This window comes from Ochotona curzoniae, unplaced genomic scaffold (assembly GCF_017591425.1).
Source record: "Ochotona curzoniae isolate NIBS_2020 unplaced genomic scaffold, NIBS_Ocur_1.0 scaffold_1852, whole genome shotgun sequence".
Taxonomy (NCBI): Eukaryota; Metazoa; Chordata; class Mammalia; order Lagomorpha; family Ochotonidae; genus Ochotona; species Ochotona curzoniae.
In genome coordinates this window covers 19,671,982-19,693,238 of record NW_024467087.1, presented here as the reverse complement: position 1 = coordinate 19,693,238, position 21,257 = coordinate 19,671,982, and the positions used below count along the sequence as shown (strand labels likewise).

At 35.5% G+C, this 21,257-nt stretch overlaps 1 protein-coding gene across 4 annotated transcripts in view; it reads left to right on the top strand.

Annotated features, from left to right (window-relative positions):
• STAG2 (stromal antigen 2) overlaps nt 1–12,097 on the top strand; it is a 146,313-nt gene extending 134,216 nt beyond the window's left edge. For 3 of the 4 annotated variants that reach the window (XM_041000175.1, XM_041000177.1, XM_041000174.1), the window contains exons 30-34: nt 2,020–2,209; nt 2,300–2,410; nt 5,337–5,463; nt 6,444–6,521; nt 10,181–12,097. In XM_041000175.1, the coding sequence (XP_040856109.1) occupies nt 2,020–2,209; nt 2,300–2,410; nt 5,337–5,463; nt 6,444–6,521; nt 10,181–10,204 (530 nt within the window). In that variant the 3' untranslated portion in view covers nt 10,205–12,097. The remainder of the gene's footprint in view (nt 1–2,019; nt 2,210–2,299; nt 2,411–5,336; nt 5,464–6,443; nt 6,522–10,180) is intronic. The other variant, XM_041000178.1, reaches the window with a different exon arrangement.
• Nucleotides 12,098–21,257: the final 9,160 nt, after the last annotated feature.

Genomic DNA, 21,257 nt, shown 5'->3' with positions numbered 1-21,257 from the left:
ATTGCAACATCATTCGTTAGCCGTATTTATCAGATGTTTAATGTTTAAAGCTCAGTTGCCTTATGGATTCATTTTATTCAGTAGAATAAAGGTACAACTTTATACATGGACAATTTTAGACTTATAAATCCCTGTTTTGCTTTACTTCTTTATACAAGTGAACATTAGTAGATATTTTAATTGGGATACTATCTTGATTGGATATTCAAGTATCCTTGACTAGTTAAAATTTGAGGGCATTAAAAAATGTTCATGAAAAATCGGGCTTAAAACATAAATTTATTTTGGTATAAAACTATGAAATCCAAGCATAGTTTTTTTCATGAATGTTTTAAATTACTCTCATTGTTCAGGCTGTTGGCTTATTGCAAATGAAAAAACAATTCTCTATTTTAAATATTTTGAAGTTATCAATTGAAAAGATACTTTCTGTTTGCTGTTGTAAGTCTTAAAATGTTCTTCTAAATCTGAAGCAATAGTCAATAGCTGTAGATTTGTGCCAGGGCATCACATTTCTCCTTTTCTTTAGAATTTATCCTTTTCTTTAGAATTCATGAAATAATTAAGGAGTTGGTCTTTATATGTCATCTTACAAATTATCAAACAAGATACAATTTTAGTTTTTTTTCATCTAGTTTTTAGGATTAGGTGTCAAAATTGAGGCATTAGTTAGAAGATGGTGAACCAAATTCTAAGATTGGAAAAGTCAAAGTACTCTTGGAGGCTAAATACAGTAGAGCTTAAAGGCTGATTGCTCTTTCATAGTTTTGTATCGTAAAATGTGAAGTTTATATCTAATCCTCCTTTTACCACGGTATTAATACATTTGTTTTTCTACTCTGTCCTCAAAAACGTATATATTCTAATAATTGTTTTCCTCTGCACTCACAGTCTCCCTAGTGCTTTTAACTTCTTGAGTCATTAACTGTCAAAACAGGCATTTGGCTTAATACATTTAAACAGCACTTGGGATGACCACATCCCATTTCATTGTGTCTGGATTTGAGTTCAGTCTTAGCTTCCAGTTCCTGCTAACGTATGTCCTGGGAGGCAGCAGATGGTGTCTCAAGTACTTGGGTTCCTGCCACACATGTAGGAGACCCAGCTAGGTTTCCAGCCTCCTGGAATTGGCCTGGCCTGCCCTCAGCTGTTGAAGGTGTTAGGGGAGTGAAGATAACCTTGCTTCCCCACCTTTCCCCAGCATGTCTCCCATTTCCCTTTAAGCTAAGTTTTTAAAAAATTAAATCACATTAACCCAGTGATGTGTATGTTTGTCTTTTTATTAATCATAGCAACATATGGAAAAAAGAGTAGATTTTGAAGGTGTGAAAATGTTTTTCCTTGACTTTAGTGCTGAATTTACGTATGGACTTGTGAACCCCTTGTAATTGTTCTCATTATCTGCTCAGCAGTTTGTATTGGGAACAAATCTCCTATAGTGTCCATTCCTATTAGCACATCTCACTCAGATGAGCTGCACATCTAGCCTCCTGATGAGCCTGTTTCCTTTTCATTCAATATTATAAGTCTGTCTTCCACACATTGAATCGCTTACCTCATAACCTTTAGCAGCCGTCTGCTGTTACCTCAACACAGCTTACAAGACTTTGCATCAATTGATTTAGTCTTCTTTATTCAGTCACTGTTATCATGCTTATGACCCAGGGATAACAAAGTGCTCATTTGAACCATAAGTGTGTCAGTCAGTGTCAATGTTTAATGCCTCAGTACCTAGTTTGAAGTTACTTTGGGGTAACTAGCTCTGATCTCTGACTGTTCCCATTCTGCACTCCACCCCCTATATTTCCTAGCACTTAGCACACAGTAGTGTAATTGCCTGGTTGTTCTCTCTCTGTAACTGTTACATATGTAAGGTCATACTTGATACCATGATTTCCATACCCTTGTATCCTTTTCCTATCCATCAGTATGTGGAAAGAAAGTAACCAGAAATGTTTGTTCACCCAAATAGATTAATCCTAATTAGTGTCTGATCTTGATTGTCGTTATCCTTTTCAGCTGAAGAAAGCAGTAGTAGTGATAGTATGTGGTTAAGCAGAGAACAAACGCTGCACACCCCTGTGATGATGCAGACACCACAGCTCACCTCCACTATCATGAGAGAGCCCAAGAGGTTACGACCTGAGGATAGCTTCATGAGTGTCTATCCAATGCAGAGTGAACATCATCAAACTCCTCTTGATTATAAGTAAGTACACTTGATCATTTTCTGTACTAGAACTTTATTAATTACATGGAGAAAAGTTAAGTTAAAAGAAGAATAAAATTCTCCTTGAAGCACGCAGGTAACATGGATGTTAGCTCAAAGACAACAAGAGGAAGCAAGGCAACAGCAGGAGAGAGCAGCAGTGAGCTATGTTAAACTGCGAACTAATCTTCAGCATGCCATGTAAGTGAGAGTGCCTTATTGTCTGAGTCTAGGAAGTTCACTAATTCATTTTAACATTTGAATGTGTGCCTTATCTAAAATTTCAGCAAGCTCTTTAAAGTAACTAAGCTGAAATAATCAAGGAACTAAAACTTGGTCTTTCCAACAGAAAAAAAATATGTATTTTAAGTTAAGTATTAACCAGTTCAGCCAAAGGACCAATTTTAGGTTGATCTGTTGGAAAAGTTTAAATATGAATCCTTGTTTATTTTGGTACACAGAGTTTTAAATATAGTTCTGTCATATCTTAATATATTTCCCCACCTTAGTTCAGGCCCTCATCTCTCACCTGAACTATTGTATTAGTTTTCTAACTGGTTTTCTTCCCTCAGACTTCCCATTTATCCTCTCACCAAACCCCTCCCTTCACAACCTCCCACCACTCCATCATTCACACTGCCATTAAGAGTTAGTATTCTAGAATAAAAGTCTTAACATGTAACTTTTCTACTTAAAAATCTTCCCATGACTCCCCATTGACTGCTGGATAAATTCCAAGCTCTTTAGCTCATGGCATGCAAGATCTTTGACAAAATGACCCCTGCCTACAGTTAGTATCATATTCCACTCCCTGGCAACTGGTGAAATCGTCATAAAAGAACAAGCTCAGGTGTCACCTTAAGTGAAGCTGCCGTCATCGATGCTTCCGTAACATTGTATAAATTTATATTTTTATGGCACTTGCCATCTTGTATTATAACTATTTGTCTGGATTTGTCCCTTTTCTCTAGAATGTGAGCTCCTCAAGGGCAGGGACTACATTCATTGCCTCTCAGTGTTTGGCTTATGAAAAGTACTAAGCAAAAATATTTGTTGAGTGAATATCTGTGCAGTGTTAAGAAATTGTATTTTGCCTTTTAGATACTTTGCTTTTACTGAATTCTATGAGGACTCTATAAGCTTTAGCTCTAAAAGAAACATCAGACAGATAATGTTGTTTGTGTCTTGATCGCTACACAAGGGAAAAATTAATGATTTCGACTAATAAAGTTATTGAATTGAAAACATTGTACTTGTTACATAATGTGGCATGATTTAGTGCTATGAGATAGTAATTGTTACCCTCTTTTTAAAGTTTCATTTTGTCTGTCTTTATTGATTCTGAAATGATGAGCATCTCACTTGCTTTTTCTTAAATGATCATTTGCCATAAGAGAAGTAACCTATATAAATTCACATTAGCTGTCCCATGAAGTTTACTTTATTGTGTGTGTAGATATCCTGGCTTAGTTCATAGGGCCATCATCTCTACTATTCCTTGACTTTCATTTTCTGTATTTCTATAGCCACATTCTTGTTCTTATTTCATGCTGGGAACTAAAGCTTATTTCTTCCAACCAGTTAGCAGTCCAAGTGTGCCAGAATTCTGCCATACAATCATTTGATTTGTAACTGTCCCCTAAAAATTCAAGATCCTCTACGGGTCCTCATTACTCCAATCCACTTATCAATATTCTTTTGTTTGCAGCTTGTTTTATCTTCTAATTTTGGATCATCTGACCCAGGCTAATAAAAGGGATTGTTGTTTCAGTTAAACAACCATTACCCAAGGATTCTTTGGGTTGTTCTTGAACTGTAAATGGACTGTTGCATGGAACTTTTTAGCGTTTTTGTTATGCAGTGATTTTTCTATAATAATACCTGCTCTATAAGTGAAAAATGTTCTGAAACTTATATTATTTTCATACTTTAGCTTACATGTTTTCTGCCTTATACTCCAAACCAAGTACAGACTAGTTTGCTGATTTTTGGTAACATGGAGTCCAAAACAGATACATTCATTTCTCAATTGCTTCCATTATACATAGCGAAATCAGTTTTTCTGATGTCCTGAGTAGTGAAGGAATTGATTTTTTTTTCATGTAGTTTGAATGATATCACATTTTGTTACCTTTTTATACAAAATGTTTTACCAGCATAGTATTTTGTAAAATGTTAAATATTTGGTAAATAGTTGTTAGGATTCTGGTACTTTTGAGGGATGTGGAAAGAAGGAGGTCTTTATATTTGAAAAAAATAAAAAAAGAATGCAAAACAATCAGTGTTAGCCAAACTGCGGAAGAAGTCACATTCAGTTTCACTGTTACTTTGGCAACTTTATGCTGATGTGCTTCATTTGTGAATTTAGCTTATTCACTACATTATGTCATTTCTGTGTATCTTTAGTTTTGAGCTTTGCAGGGAATAATAATCCAAGTCTTAACAAAATGTTAATTAATTCCTTTCACTATCTTTAAAATACTTGACACTGACTTCTATTGTCATGTTCTTTTGTAGTTATTAATCTTGATTATCCCAGCTTCCTGTAGATTGTGAGCTCCTTTGGGGCAGGAACCATCTCTTAAGCATCCTTTGTTTTCTATTCTGGTTATTCATAGGGTGTAGGAGAAGCCTGTCACATAGTAGACACTGTGGGGATGAGTGAGCACGTGCATGCCTGCTACACTTTAGGTGCTGAGTGAGTGATAGGTAAAATTAGCATTACATGTTGATGAAAATATATATTTTGAAAATGCAATTTATTTGGTCTCTGTTTTATATTTGTTTATTAATTTGTGCCCTGCTTACTTTCAAAAAGGATTTGAGGTATCTTGTACATTACCATGTGGGAAACTCATTGAACCTTATTATTTTTGGGATATCAGAACTATCAAGCTGTGTTGAAGTAATGTAGAAGAAATATAACTCCTTATCATTTTAGACAATCAAACATGAACATTGGGGTTTTGGCATCATCGACAACATAATCAATGCCTAATCATTCTCCCTGACCTTTAATTCCATCATTTTCCATTATACTTGAATATAGAGAGCCACATAATTGCTTCCTATATATTAGTAGTTACAACATTTGTTCAGATCTTGACTTGGTTTTGTATTTTTCTAGTCGGCGTGGTGCAAGCCTAATGGAAGACGATGAGGAGCCAATTGTTGAAGATGTCATGATGTCCTCAGAAGGGAGGATTGAGGATCTTAACGAGGGAATGGATTTTGATACTATGGATATAGACTTGGTAAGAAATTTAGTATTTGTAAAAACATGTTCAGTTTAGTTCATTTGAAAATTAAGATGGATATTTAGTACAGAAATACTTGCCACCAAAAATATGTTTTGCACAAATAATAAATGAAGCAGTTGCTAGGGGTTTATGTAAGAAACAAAGGAGGTGAGGATAAAGTTGCTATAGGCATTAGATTTTATTTGTTTTAAAATGATAAAAATTGTATGTTTGCCTTTGAGATAAGGATATGTGTTTAACAGACATTTTTGCTTGATGTCAATTTGATTACAAAGTCAAATATTTAGTTATGTGTTTTCTCAACTATGGATTTGTATACTAAATTTCACTTCATTTTGCATTATTCCACTTATTTGCCATTATCAAAACTATACTAACTTGATATTACTCTGTTACTGAGCCAACTTTTCCATATCAGGTAATGCAGGAAAATTATTTGAACTGAAGTTAGAAGCATGAGAATAAATTTTTATTAATAATTTAATGTATGATCAGAACTTTTAAAATACGAAGTTCTGTAGATTTTGTTGGTAAGCTGAGAGAATTAAGAGGATACTAAACCTTAGTTTAGCATATCCATGAAAACAAAACAGTAAAGCTGAGGTTTTATTGTAAGCTGGGTCTTTGATTCTATTCTTGTATGCCTCATGTATTCTCCTTTAAATGAAAGAAATAATTTACTGTGGCATCTCTTCAGAGTAGTATAATTTGGCACTTTTAAGAGAAAATGATTTGAGGGATTTTTTTTATCTTGTATATTGCCATATGGGAAGTTATTTTTTGAAAATGGTTTTTTACAAATGAATTGTTTTTGTACCTTTAAGCATCTTGTAGCTTGAATACATATTGTTTGAAATATTGTAAGTTATATTTGTGATTACAAGCCCTTTGAACACTTATTTATTTGGTTATTTTCAGATACTGTCTGCTTTATAGATACTGCACATGTCACCTTATTTCCTTTTATTTCTTAGCCACCATCAAAGAACAGACGGGAGAGAACAGAACTGAAGCCTGATTTCTTTGATCCAGCTTCAATTATGGATGACTCAGTACGTTTAATTTAAATGTACATCAGTATTGCAGAATCAGAAATACAGGCAAACTCTGTGTTGAAGGTTAAAGATCTTGGGCAGCATATTGAGACTTGATGGAAACAATTGGATGTGGGAAAGAGGCAGGCAGATAGTCAGGAATTTGTTGAGAGAGGAGAAGGTGACGGAGCAGTGGTGATAAATTAAAAAATGCTTTCAAATTCCTAGCTAACTGGGACTTGTTAAAGAATTTGATCTTTTTCTGTAGTTGTGAAATTTCCATTGAAAGATTTTAAATGAGAGGACAGCATAATCAGAATTAGGTTTCAGAAAGATTATCTTGGCATTTATGGATATGTAGGATGAATGGGAGAATAATTGTTCTATTGAAGGCATTGTGAAAAATAATGAGAACTTGAACAAAAGTGTTGATAATGAAGATAAGGTATTGGGATGTGTAGAATGAATAGTTCATTATCCTCCTCCAACCCTTAATTGGTCATTAATGAGTTTTTCCAGTTCTTGAAGAAATCCCTCTCATATAAGTCCCTTGTGCCATATTCTCAATTCCTCGTTCTTCAAGTTCTGCTCCATTTTCACTTATGCTATTGTGGAGCCTTTAAAACTTTGCTGCTCCACTCCCCCCTTGATATTTCTTTTGAGATTAGATTTTAAAATGCAGATCTGATCTTACAGTTTAAATTGTCTTCCTTATCTTCCCATTTTTTGTCATTCCTCCTAACACCTAACTACTTCAGATAACTATATTGTACCATCCTCTTAGGTTAGTCCTCTATGGTCTCTTTTTTCTTTGAGATTTTTAGAAATGTACTTAAAACTCAGAGAGAGAGAGAGAGATCCTTCATCCTCTGTCTCACTCCCCACATGTTTTCAGTGGCCAGGCCTGGGCTGGGCCAAGACCAGGAGCTTCAACTGGCTCTCCCTTGTGTGTGGCAGGGGTCCTTAGACCATTTGCTGCTGCCCTGCCAGGTCTTTAAATTGGAGCTGGATTGGAAATGGAGCAGCCTTGAAACAGAGTGGCACCACACAGGAAGCCAGCATCACAGGCAGCGTTCCTGGTGGTGTCCACACCTGTTGTGCTACAAGGCTGGCCCCTTCGTTCTCTCATTCCCTCCTTGCTTTCCCATAATCTTTTTTATATAACTTATAGAAATATTTTTAAAAACTAATTCATAATAATGTATTAATAATAATATTGGTCGTTGGATCCAAAGGATGATTTCATAGAGTAGTAGATAAGAAATCTTTGGACAGACTCCTGATCTTTGAAGTCAGTATTTTTCAATCTGCGATGTGCATTTGAATCATCTAGAAATCTTATTAAATTGTAAGATAGATTGTGCTTTAGAAGGTCTGCAATGTTTCCTGAGGTCTGTGGACCACTTTCCACAGTAAAGCTCTATTCATACATATCCATAAATATATAGAGAGAGGAGCATACTTCAAGTATATAAAAGTTGGTGCTAAAATTTTAGACATGCTTCCTATCCTTGAGGTGTTAATATGCTAGTGGACCTTAAGTATCCCTTTGAGAAGTACAGAAGGCAGTATCATTTGATGCCACTTGCATTTGGCTTAATAATCTCATGCTCTCTACCATTAATACTTCTCAAAACTAAAACTAGGCTTAATTTGGCAGAAACACGTATAAAAATAATTGGTAAATGTAAATGATCAGCCATAGTCAGAGTTATGTTAGCAGTTAGAGATCTTCTGGTTCTTTCGGGTATTCAGCTAATGTCAGGAAAACTGCACTCACTCAGAAAAATGGTATTCTTTACTTCAGATTACTAAAATAATGAGATAGTTGTATAAACTGTCTTTTTAAAAAACATTTAACATTTAGAGAAAATGAAAGCCCTACTTAGACCCAAAATAGTGATATAATAACATCATCATGCTGTTTACAACAATTTGGGCGTGTTATGTATACTGAATGTATCATTGCAGATGCTTTTGTTTGTTCTTGGTGGTAGTTTAGCATCCTCAGTTGCTAAAACTAGGGTAAAGCACATATGCCTACAACTGTAGTGTTATACTATTGCCACATGATGGCGGCAGTCACATAACTGAATACTCATTCTTTAAATGTCCCAGGTATCCTTAGATATCTTTCATTTTTTTAAAAAAAAATATGAGCTTATTTTTAAATAACATTAAATTTCATTCCACATTGCCTCAACTACAAATTTAAAAATAGTTTAAAAACTTTTGAATAGGAACATGTGTTTAGCTTAAGATAATACAGTCAAGCTAAGTGAGTCATCCAAGCAATAGTAAAACAGAAATTTAAACCCAATTCTAAGTAACTAAAGTCATGCTAATACAGATAACTTCAGATGTCTTGCTAAGTCCTTTTTTTTTAAATTTGTTTTTTGTTATTATTACTTTATGATACAGTTCCATAGGCCTTGGGATTTCATTTATCCTCTCCCCAAGTTGCTCTCTCCCCACTGAATTCCCCTATATTATTACTATAGTATAGTTCTCATAAATATATCTTTTGTAACATGATTTTCATATCATATGAGTGAATATTAAAAAATCTGAGCATATCATCTTTGTGTAATATTCATAGGCTTCTAGATTTATGTGGTTTATATTATGTTATCTATAAAGTACATTATATTGCGTAATACAATAATATACTATTATTTATATTTAGTTGGTTTTATTTCTAGAAACAATTGTGATGCCTGATATTTGTACTTAAAATATTTTCAAGAGTTTCACATCAGAAACAGGTGTGTGTTAATATAGAAGAGTGTCGCTCATTGGCTGTAATATACAGTTGGTAAAGTAAGACTCAGAAAAATGGGAGCTAATTTAATGTTTCAATAGGAAGACCTAGTTACGACCTGATCTGTGTACAACTGTCAAAGCAATTTCAGGTGCTTTCTTGTCAGGCACTTTGGAATGAACTTGAATTAATATTCCATGCCACACTCAGAGAGTTGCTAATTAAAAATGTTCACCTTTTCATCTGTCCTCAGACCTTTCTTTAGACCAAGTTCACAGGGTGTTATGGCTAGAAGTGACCTTAAAACATCATCTAGGCTTCATGGATACAAACATTTTGATCATCCAAAACTTTTGCTCTCACTGGCAAGGGAGAACTCCGAGCTTGTTGAATTGTATAATTTCTTTAAATCTATAGATCTGTTCATTACTCAGGCCAGGTTTTCGAAAAGAAAGTTTTTTTTTTTTTCTTCATACCTTTTTTTTTGATCTGGCTAATTGTTTAAAGATAATACTCACTTCAGGGTCTCAGAGCCTACTTTGCAGGATTTCAACTCCTTAGCTGATGTAGCTTAGAAGTGTCCTAGCATGTCAGGAAGGACATTCATTTGTTAATTCAACAAATAATGAGTGCCTGTATTCAGAGCAGTAGGATTATATAAAAAACATAAGTAAAGCAAAGTCCTTCCTCTTAATTATGCTTGTGAGGTAAGTATCATCTTGGTTAGTCCTCAAATGATTATTTTGTTATTTACTAATGATGAATAACTTTACAATTATGTAATTAAAGAAGCAATAAAATTTCAAAGTGTTTTTGTTAGCATGATGTCTAACATATGTAAAGTGTTTAGCAATATAACTTTTAAAGAAATTAATGCCTATTTTAATAATATTTTTTTTCCTTTCTCTTTCTTTAGGTTCTTGGGGTGTCAATGTTTTAATACCAGTACACAATTAAATCTGTGGTGAAGTCATTTTCTAAGTGGAAGAGGAAATTTTAAAAATAAAGTGTGGTAGATACAGCGAAATTCTGTACAGATTTTTCTCTAAGGAGAATGTGACATGCTTAATGCTTACCAAGATCAAGTGCATCGAGGGGCAGTTTTGTTTGCCTGAATAAAGTAAAGGACAAGTAAACAATTTGATGATAAGCTACAGTTTTTCTTAGAAAGTAAATATTTTATTTATGCGCTGTTAGTTGGCTTTTAAATCAATTATTTCATGCTTTTTTAAAAAAAAATATAACAATCGGAAGAGGCATTTGGTACAGATGAATCCTCTCACATTTATTTACTGGTTGTACTAAATAATGTTGACCTCTGCTGGATTTCTGTTTACATCCAAGAAACAAAGTTAAGAATCAGTTTATTCCCCACCCTGAAATTGTAGGATAGAATTGTTTTTAGCATTCTAAATTTAAATGCTTAAAACGTCAATCAACAAAACTTTGTTTTGAATATTGTAATTGTGGAGAAAAATAAAACTTATAAGCAGAACTTTTACAATTTTTTCATCTAAAATGTATTTTAAGATATTTTTAAAATCCAAGAGCTTCTCTATACTTTTCAGAAATATCCAGATGCAGTGAACTGCCAGAAGGTAACCAGTCTCCAACCTGCTTATCCCATTATCGACCCTGAAAGTTTGCTTGTCCTTTAAGATAAAATGTAATGTTGTGATATTCCTTCCAGTAGTGCCACTGTATTTTGTCTCCAAATAAAAGAAGCTTATTGTAGTATGTTTGCAGAAAAATTCTAAACAAAAATTATACAGCTTATTAGAGTGTGGGAATAGGGTTCTAAATTTTAAATAAAATTATATATATATATAAATTGGTGCTGATTTTATAATTGCGCAGTTTGTTTAGTTTTTTCTTACTTTTAAATTCCAACTTAAAATTATGAGGTTTCAGAAATATATTGAAAGTTTAACAATGTTTAAAAATAGAAAAGCATGAGTGTTCATGCTTTAAAATGATTTTTAAATTTGTATTTTATATTGTTTTATCTATCTGTCTTTGCAAGCAGTCTTCAGGTTAAAGATACTTCTAACAGGTTACAGTACATTTCCTCTGTATGTAAATTAGGTGGGATAATAGAATTCATAACCCATAATATTCTTTGAAAGCTAAGCTTTAAACTTCATTTTATGTCCTTTCACAAATAAATTTAGTTTAAAACAGAAAGTGGCTTCTCGCCATTTTGACATCAACTCATTTTGCGAGGCTTAGGCAGCTAGACATCGTTTAAAACAAAATATTAACTTATATTACATGTGTATCCTGTCAGTCGTCTCTCAGTTCTTGAGGTATATTATTTTAATCATTCCATGCCTTAATATGCTTGCAATACAAGAGTATCTTCAGATGGGTGAATACCAAAAGGCTCCCAGTATTTAGAGTCAGAAGTCAAACAAGCATTGGGCTGTGGTAGCCAAAAACCAATAGATTAGCTAAAGATCATGTTGAAATACAATTATTTTATTAAATCATGGTTAATAACAAGTGAAATGAGACTTGTCTAACAGATTTTCCATCAGCAAATATTGTTACATGCAGAAAGTATTGCATACGTTGTTTCACACACCACTGCATTTACTGGAACTGCTGAGAGGACTGTATATATGATTTTAAACCTAAGTTGATTTTTTTTCTCACTCTTGAAAGAGTACTTCTTTGTGAAAGCAGTTCTTACAGCTTTGTTTTCAACCAGCTAAAATGTTTTATATATTACTCTAACCTGTTGTCCTCCACATTCTATTGTCCTAATTGTACTGTTTTCTGATTTGTATTTATGTCTTGAGACAGTAACTTTTTGAATAAAAATAAACCTACAGTGTGTTGTATGTTTTATCTCTTGTAATCGAAGAGGGAGGGTGGTTATAACTGATGCAAATTATGTCCTATCGCATAATGTGTTCGAGTGGGAATAATTTATAGACAGAATTAACAGTTTTATATTTTAATAAATCATATGTATTTTTAATGAGACTAAATCCCCAACTGGATTATTACTTTCAGACAGGAACCTATAATCATTATTGCTTGAGCTTTTATCTAATATGGGTTAAATTTACTTTCAAAAGCCTACACTGTTCATTCAGGATACATTTGCTTGCCTTCTGTGTTGCAGGCATGTGTTGGTTCCTCTCAGAGATCCAGTAGGTAAGAAGTGCTAGGAAGAACATTAGCAAGGTGCACTGAGTTAGAGAAGAGCCCGGCAGCCTCACCTATCTTAGATTAGGGACTCCTGACGTGGAGGTAAACAACTTTTCAGACAGAATTTACTAATTAAATTCTTAACAAAAACTTAGGCTTCAGTTTGCTGACTATATTTCAATGATTTTTTTTAGAACATTCGTATTAACATGTTCCTTGAGGTAGTTTATAGATCATGGAAAATGCAAAAATGAGTACATGAAATAATAAATAGTAGCTGAGTACTCTTTTTAATGGTTTGATCATGACAGTGCCCCTGCTTCGTATTTATTTGAAAGACAGAGGCAGACAAAGATTTCCTATATACTGGTCTGATCTTCACCCTTACCCCCACACCCCAGTGCTTACAATAGCTGGGATTGGGCCAGACTGAAGCTGAAAGCTAGGAAATCAGTGTGGGTCCTCCATGTGGGTGGCAGGGACCCAACCACTTGAACTAATCACCCACTGCCTCCCTAGTTGTGCGTCAACAGAAAGCTGGATGAACGGCAGATGTGGGGCTCAATCCTGGCACTCCAATATGGGACACAGGTATCCTAACTAGCAGAAAAACTGCCATGCCAGACATCTGCACTTGTCTCCTGGTGGTCTTCTGCCCACTTTCATTTACTCTCCAAAGATTGCAGGCCTGGCTAGGCCAGAAGTTAGATACTCAGTCTGGGTCTCCCATGTTGGGGATAGTATCTCAAGCACTTGAACCATCACTTTTTTTACATCCCAGAATGCATTATCAGGAATGTGGGTCCAGGATGGGGTAGCTGAGATTCAAAGTGGCATCCCCATGTATTATATAAGTCTGCTAAGTGACAGCTTAACTTGCTATGCTTCAACCCTGCACACTGCTCCCACCCCTGCTTAAAATAACAGGTCAGAAATATGCAGCATAAGCAAGGTTGGCTGCAAAAAGTACCAGGGATCTTGGAGGCTATTTGGCACATAAAGATAATATACATAACTTGAGAAAGATGAAATGCTACATCATTCACTGTTTAATGGAGCATCTTTAATGAGTCCAGCTGCCTGTAGAACTGAGTAGTGTAAATAAACACCATTCTTAATAAATTTTGTAGCTTCTCAAAAGATCTAAGTTCTAATTGACCCCTGCGCCCATTAGGAAAGTTAAGTTGGGAAATACCAAAAGTGGAATGGCCTAAAAGGTTTTATATCTTGCCACAAAGAGAGCTTTTAAGGATTCTGCATGAATGAGTACCAGTGTATTTGAATTTGTATTCTGCAGTTTCACTGAATTTGTTTATTCAAGCAGTATTACTTCGGAGTTTTCTAGATAAAAATCATGTTATCTCCAAACAAGGACAGTTTAAGTTCATCCTTTCTCACTTAAATGCCTTTTATTTTCTTCCCTTACCGAATTTTTTCTTGCTAGAATCATTGATACATATTGAGTAAAAATGAGCATCCTTTTCCTGTTTCTGATCTTACAGGGAAAGCTTTAATCTTCACTATAACTGAGATTCTGTTCTAAATCGTGAGAAAGTATTGAATTTTATCAGATGCTTTTGTTAATTGTAAAATTTTTATCTTCCACTGTTAATGTAGATTATGGCATTTGTGGAATTGTTTATCTTGAATCATCTTTGCTCTTTAGGGAACAGCATTTAGCAAGCATTAAGATGCTACTTGAGAGGCTCCATCTCATTGGAATGCTACTGATCTCAGTCCTAGCTTCCTGTGAATGTACATTCTAGGAGGCAGCAATGAGTATTTGCCAGCTCCATGGGAGATCACGATCCAGTTTGGGCTCCAAGTTTCAGCCTGTCTGAACCCTGGCATTTGGGGTGTGATCCGCAGATGGGAGATTTCTCCTCTGTCTCTCAAAAATTTTAAAATGTGGGTGTAACTACAATCCCATTTGGATGATACTGAGTGATCCCTTTACTGTACTCTTGAATTTGGATGTGTTTTATTGAATGTTTTCTAACTAATGTTCACTAGGGTCTGCTGTCCTGTAGTTACATTTTCTTGTAAGATCCTTCTGATTTTGTTTTTAGAGTAATGCTGGACTCATCAAATGAGTTGGCAGTATTCTTTCTTCAGTTTTGTTTTAAATTAAAGATTTATTTATTGTTGTTAGGAAGATTCACAGAGAGAAGGAGAGGCAGAAAGAAAGATATTCATTCCCCAAGTGGCCACAATGGCCGGAACTGAGCTGATCTGAAGTGAGGAGATTCTTCCAGGTCTCCCATGTGGGTGCAGGGTCCCAAGGCTTTGGGCCGTCCTCTACTGCTTTCCCAGGCCACAAGCAGGGAGCTAGATGGGAAGCAGGGCCACTGGGATTAGAACCTGTGCCCATATGGGATCATGGTGCGTGCAAGGCAAAGATTTAGCCACTAGGCTCTCTTTCTTCAGTTTTTGAAAGAACTTGAGAATAATTGGTATTATTTCTTTAGATGTTTGGTAGAATTCAAAAACTGAAGCTGTCACATCCTATTCGTTTATTTGATGGCAGGCTTTTCATTACTAATTCAATTTTATTTAATAGGGGTATGATCAGATTTTTAATTTCTTCATAACAGTTTTGGTGAGACGTGACTAGGAATTTGTTCTAGATTGCTAGCATGTAATTGTCCATGATCGCTTTTTTTTTTGCTATTTAGTTGTAATGCGTCCTCTTTCATTCTTGATTTTAAATTTGTCTCAAGTAAATACAGTATGTGATTTTTGTTTATCTTTGAAGGAAAAGAAAAATAGCTCTTAGCTTCATTGAAATGTTCTACTTTCCTTGTCTGTTTATTTCTGCTCTGATCTTTGTATTTTTTCCCTTGTACTAGCTTTGGGCTATGTTTTCTTTTTGTGTTTGCGATCTTTTTTTCTCTTTCTACATAGGTCTTATTTATACACATATATCTGACTTTGAGTGTATTACTAATATTTGGTGTTTTGTTGTTTCATTTGTCTCAATATATTTCAGTATATCCCTTTTAAATTTTTCACTGATTGTGAACATTTAATATCCATTGGTTTGTGTGCTTTTGAAAATTCTCTGTGTAACTAATGATTAATTTATTTTTTTAAAGATTTATTTATTTTTATTACAAAGTCAGATATACAGAGAGGAGGAGAGACAGAGAGGAAGATCTTCCGTCCGATGATTCACTCCCCAAGTGACCGCAACAGCCGATGCTATACCAATCCGAAGCCAGGATCCAGGAACTTTTTCCAGGCATCCCACACGGGTGCAGGGTTCCAAAGCTAATTTCTAAAATGGGTTTATTTTCATTTGAAAGCAGTGACATAAGTAGAGAGAACATGTGCCCAGAGAATCATCAGGATCTCCTACATGGGACCTGAGTATTTGAGCTATATTCCACTGCTTCCCTAGGCATATTAGCAGGGAGTATCATCAGAAGCAGAGTAGCTGGGAATCAAACCAACATCCATACAGGATACTCGCACTGCAGGTTGCAGCTTAATGCACTGCTCCACACTGTGGCTGCAGTGAATAATTTTAAACTGTTGTGGTTAGAAAAAATATTTGGTATCATTTCGATCTATTTTTTTTTTTTTAAGATTTGTTTGGTACCCTAACCTGTTATCTATCTTAGAACATTCCCATTTGCTTCTGAGGAGAGTGTGTGTTTTACTACTGTTGGATGTAGTGTGTGTGTGTTTGGTCCATTGAATTTAACAGGTAATGTAATTCAGGTGTTTCCCTCTTGCTCATTGCTGAAATTTGGGTATTGAAGTTCTCTGATGTTAGTGTAATAAAGTAACTCTTCTTCCTGTTAACATTTGCTTTTTGTATTTAGGTGCTAAAATGTTGGGTGCAGTTGTAATTGTTACATCCTTCTGATTAATTAATCCCTTCATCATCATATAATTTCCTTCACTCCTTTTTTAGTTTATCTGAAGTCCTTTTTTTTTTTTTTTTTTAAGATGTCTTTATGTTTATTAGAAAGGCAGATTTACAAAGAGAAAGAGAGACAGAAAGATCTTCTCCCCACTGGTCCACTACCCAAGTGGCCACAATGGGAAGTGGAACAGCCAGAAAAAAAAAAAACCTGCACCCATATGGGAAGCTGGAGCATACAGGGTGAGGGCTTCGCCACTAGGCTGCTGCACTGTACTCCATCTGAAGTTTTAGCTGTAGCTATTTCTCCTCTCTTCAGGTCTCCAGTTGTGTGAAATACCATTCTCTCTTGTTTCACTTGCAGTCTGTGTATATGGTCGGTCCCTGAAAAGGTGAAGCAAAATCTCTTGGCAGGCTGTAATTTGGTCTTTTTGTACATTCAGAACCCTTTTTGATTGGAGATTTTAATCCATTTATATCCAGAACTAATATTGACAGGTAAGGATTTACTACTAATTATGGTTGCTTCTTGTAGCTACTTTGTTTCCTTTTCCCTTTCTATGTGGCTAAGTGATTTTCTGTTAGTATGCATTAATTCCTTACTTTTAATCTTTTGTATATCTACTGTGGCTTTTTGGCTCTGTGTTTAACATGAAGCTTACTTATATGAAGCATCTTCTCATCATGACAGAGCTATTTTAAACTGATAACAACTGTAATTTGTGTAAAAAAAAAAAGTTGAAGTATACCTTCCCTATCACCACATTTTGCGTTTGAAGTCACAATTTCTATTAGTCCTTTTACTAAACATACTAGCAATTTACACATACTGTCACTGTAGTATCAGAGAATTCTGAAGTTTTTTGTGAGGAATTTTGAGCATTTTTGCATCTATATTTACTAAGGATAATGCCAGATAGCTTTCTGTTTCATTTTGTACTTGTCTGATTTGGATATCAAATAATGCTAAAGTCAGGATGATTCGGGGAGAATTTCCTCTTTTGTTTTTTGTAGTAAGGATTGATAGTAAGGATTGATATTAATTCTTTAAAAGTTAAATCTTGGCTTTTCTTTAATGGGAAACTTAATTAAGCTGCAATAGTCACAGCTGAATGGTCTGAAGACAGCAATCAGGAGCATCTTCCAGGTCTCCCACGTGGGTGCAGAGGCTCAAAGACTTGAGCCACTTTCTGCTGCTTTCCCAGGTGTATTAGCGGGGAGCTGTATCGAAAGTGGAGCATCCGGGACATGAACTGACGCCGATGTGGGATCCTGGTGCCACAGGTGTTGGCTTTACCTGCCATTCCACATTTTGCTGGCTCAGAGAGTAGCTTTTAATATTATTGATTCATTCTCACTACTTACTAGCCTGTTTACATATACTGTTTCCTTGTGATTCAATTTTGGTAAGGTCTATGTGTAAGATTTTTTTTCATTACGTGTTATTAAATTTTTTTGACATAGAAGTGTTCATGGTAATCTCTTAATTCTTTGTATTTCTGTTTTGCCACTGGTAATGTCTCAGTTTTCACTTCTGACTCCATATCTTAAAATGCTTTTTATTTTTAACTTCGTGTAGCTTAAAGTTACTCACTATCTTTTCAAAGAACAAACTCTGCATTAAGATTTTTGCACAATTGTTACTTTCTGTGTCATTTGTCTGTGTTCTGAGTTTTGTTATCTCTTCCCTAGTAGCAGTTTAGGATTTGACTTGTTCTTGATTTTCTAGATCCTTGATGTGTAGTCATAAGTTGTTTATTTGAGGTATTTTTGTTTTAATATGTAGACATTGATTGTTCTAAACTTTCTTCTTTGGTATCATGTCTCCATTTTCATTCATTTCAAGAAATGTTTTAATTTACTCTTTGATCTGTTAGTTATTACAGAGTAAACTGATTTCCTTTTACTTATGAAGCTTACAACATTTTTTTCTTATTAATTTGCAGTTTTATTCCATTGCAGTATGAAAATACTTGATACGCTTTTGATTCTTTTAAATGTATTGGGTCTTGTTAACCCATTATATGGCCTACGCTGAAATGCATTCTCTTTGCTGTTTCAGGAGAATGTATTGGGTAGAAAATTCTGTAGATGTCCATGAGGTCCAGTTGATCTAAGCTGCTGTTTAACTCTCCTGTTTCTTTGTTGATTTTTGTTTTTTACTGTCTTTCTGAAAATGTCCATTTCTTAAAGTTCCCTACTACTGTATTAGGCTCTGTTTTACTAATAATTGCTTTATATATTTGGGTGGTGCAGTATTGAATGGGTGTAAATATATGGGCGCTATTTTCCTCTTGGGGATTGAGCCAGTTATTATATAATGAGCTCTCTGGTCTCTTTAACTACATTTGATTTAATTTTTAACTGATCAAGATCTGGCTACTCTTGGAATTTAAAAGGCTTATTTTTTAATTGTTTAATTTTTTTTAAAAAATTGCTAAAAAGTTTTAACACTGTTTACATAGTTAAGTGATGTACAGCCATTTGGATGGGGAAGGTCAAGGAATTGAAGAAAGTGTTAAAACAGATGTTTCAATTCTTTTTCTCTTCTTCAAGAAGGGTAGAGAAGGAGGCCATTCCTTGCTATCAAACTGTATCAGCACCCTGGGGTGGCGGGATGATCATTTAATGATACCTTAGAGACCCCTATATGGGGAAGAGTGATGTGAGATTTTGGTTTTGATAGTTCTGAGACATCAATAGATTCATTGCTTAAGGATTGAGTAAATCTTTCCAAGGTCTAATGCACCTTGAATATCTTGTTCCGTTCTGTCACTTTTTGCCTATATGTGACCTGAGAGATGAAATGGACAGTCTACTGAAATTTAAGGTAATTATTGCTAGATATGGTCTTAACTATTGCCATTTTGCTACTTCTTTAGTGTTTTTGCTGCAGTTCCTATTTCCTGTTTTTTCTTGTTTGTTTTTAAGGGTTACATATTTATTTGAAAGGCAGCTATAGAGAAAGACAAAAGAGATCTTCCATCTGCTGGTTCACAAAGTGTAATGGCCAAAACTAGAACTGGCACCCTTATGGGCCACAGCGCTGACCCCTCTTTTTTTTTTTGTCCATAAGTTATCCTAACTTGTAATTAAGTGAATATCTACTGATATACTTAATTTCTTTTTTTTATTTAATCATTTATTTGTAAGGTAGAGCCAGAGCAGAAAATTGATATTCCATCTAATGGTTCACTCTCCAATTGCCCAAAATAGCCAAGTGTGCGCCTAACTGAATTCAGGAGTCAGAAACACCTTTCTGGTCTTCCATATGGTGTTCAGTAGCCCAAGTACTTAGCCCATCTTCCATTTCCTAATTTACAGGTAAATTGGCAAGAAGCTGGATTGGATGCAGTATCATTCACCTTGCTTATATTTTTGGAGGCCTGCATAAGTGTTTCTGCTTTATAGTTACCATGAAACAACTTTTTTTTTTTTTGGTTTCTAGCGATTTTTGAAGTGGTAACACCTTGCCATTAGTTATAAAAAAATAATAAAAGAGACAAATATAAAAAGATGTGAAATCTCTTTTTAAAGTTTACTTTTATTTGAAAAGCAGAGTTTTGGAGAGAAGAATAGAGAGGGCCTCTATTCTCTGCTTTACTCCCCAGATGTCAGCAATGGCCAGAGATTGGCCTATCCACAGCCAGGACCTTTCTGCAGGTCTGCCATGGGGGTACAGGGGCCCAAGGCTTTGGGCCATCCTCCACTGCTTTCCCAAACCGTAAGCAGGAAGCTGAATTGGAAGTGCAGCAGTCAGGACACGAACTGGTACCTAAATGGAATGCCAGCCACGCAGGTGAAGGCTTAGCTTTCTATGCCATGGTGCTGGCTGTGAGAGAAGAAATCATAATATGGCACTCTACATTTGTACTCCATCCTACACATTGCAAAAATTTTTTACATGTGTAATTATATTTGAAAGACAGTGATAACAAGGAGAGAAAGGGATCTTCCATCTGCTTGTTCATACAACAAATATCCTCAATAGCCAGGGATGCGCTAGGCTGAAGCCAGGATTAATGAACTTTAAGTTTTCCATGTTTGGCTGGGGCCTAAGTACTTGGACCATTCTGCTTTCCCAGGCACATGAACAGGGGGCTGGATTGGAAGCAGAGCATACAGGACTTAAACTGGTTCTCTAACATGGGATGCTGGCAACACAATGGTACCTGAACCTACTGGGCCACAATGCTGACTCCTTATATTTTCAAATAGCCTGTCTTCAAATGCATTACTACTTCTGTTTGATCTGTTCTATTGATAGTAGTATGTTTTTAATTTCACTTACTGCAATTTTCAGTTGAAGTATTTCCACTTGATTTTAATTTCATCCTTATATTTTCACATAATTATTTCTGTGTTCTCTCTAGTTTCATTTATTTTTCGTAAAGCTGCTATTTTGAAAATTTCCAACATTCAACAATTTCCTTTTCTAGATAGTTTCTTTCTGGGGTCTTGTTTTGCTCTTTAGGAGAGGCTGTGGTTCTCTGGAAGTTGCTTGTGTTTTTGGGCTACAATATCCTCTGCACATTGAGGGATTCGTTTCAGTAATGTAGCTTCATGTGTAGTTGTCCTAGACATTTGAAACAGTTTTGCTGCCAGAGTGGACTCACTGGCTGCTGCACTTATCAGCCCTTGTTTGTTGCTGGCTGGGGTGTATGACTGCTCAACCAAGGCCACAAAGCTCTACTGCACCCTGAGGCAGAGCAGAGGGCCCTGTCTGCAAGCGCTGACCTTGAGACAGGGACCAACAGAATTTCTTCAGTGCTGAATTTTATTAGCCTGTCGCTGAATTCCAAACATTCCTGTGATTCCTTGCCATCTGCCCAAGTTTGTAGGAGGAATGAAAAAGGCAGTTTATCAGCTCCTCAGGCAGTCCTAAAGTGGGTCACACCTAGCTCTCATAGTCACCAGGCCTGTGGAGTATTGGTGCTATCTGCCAGGTCCGCAAGAGTCCGGTAGTGGT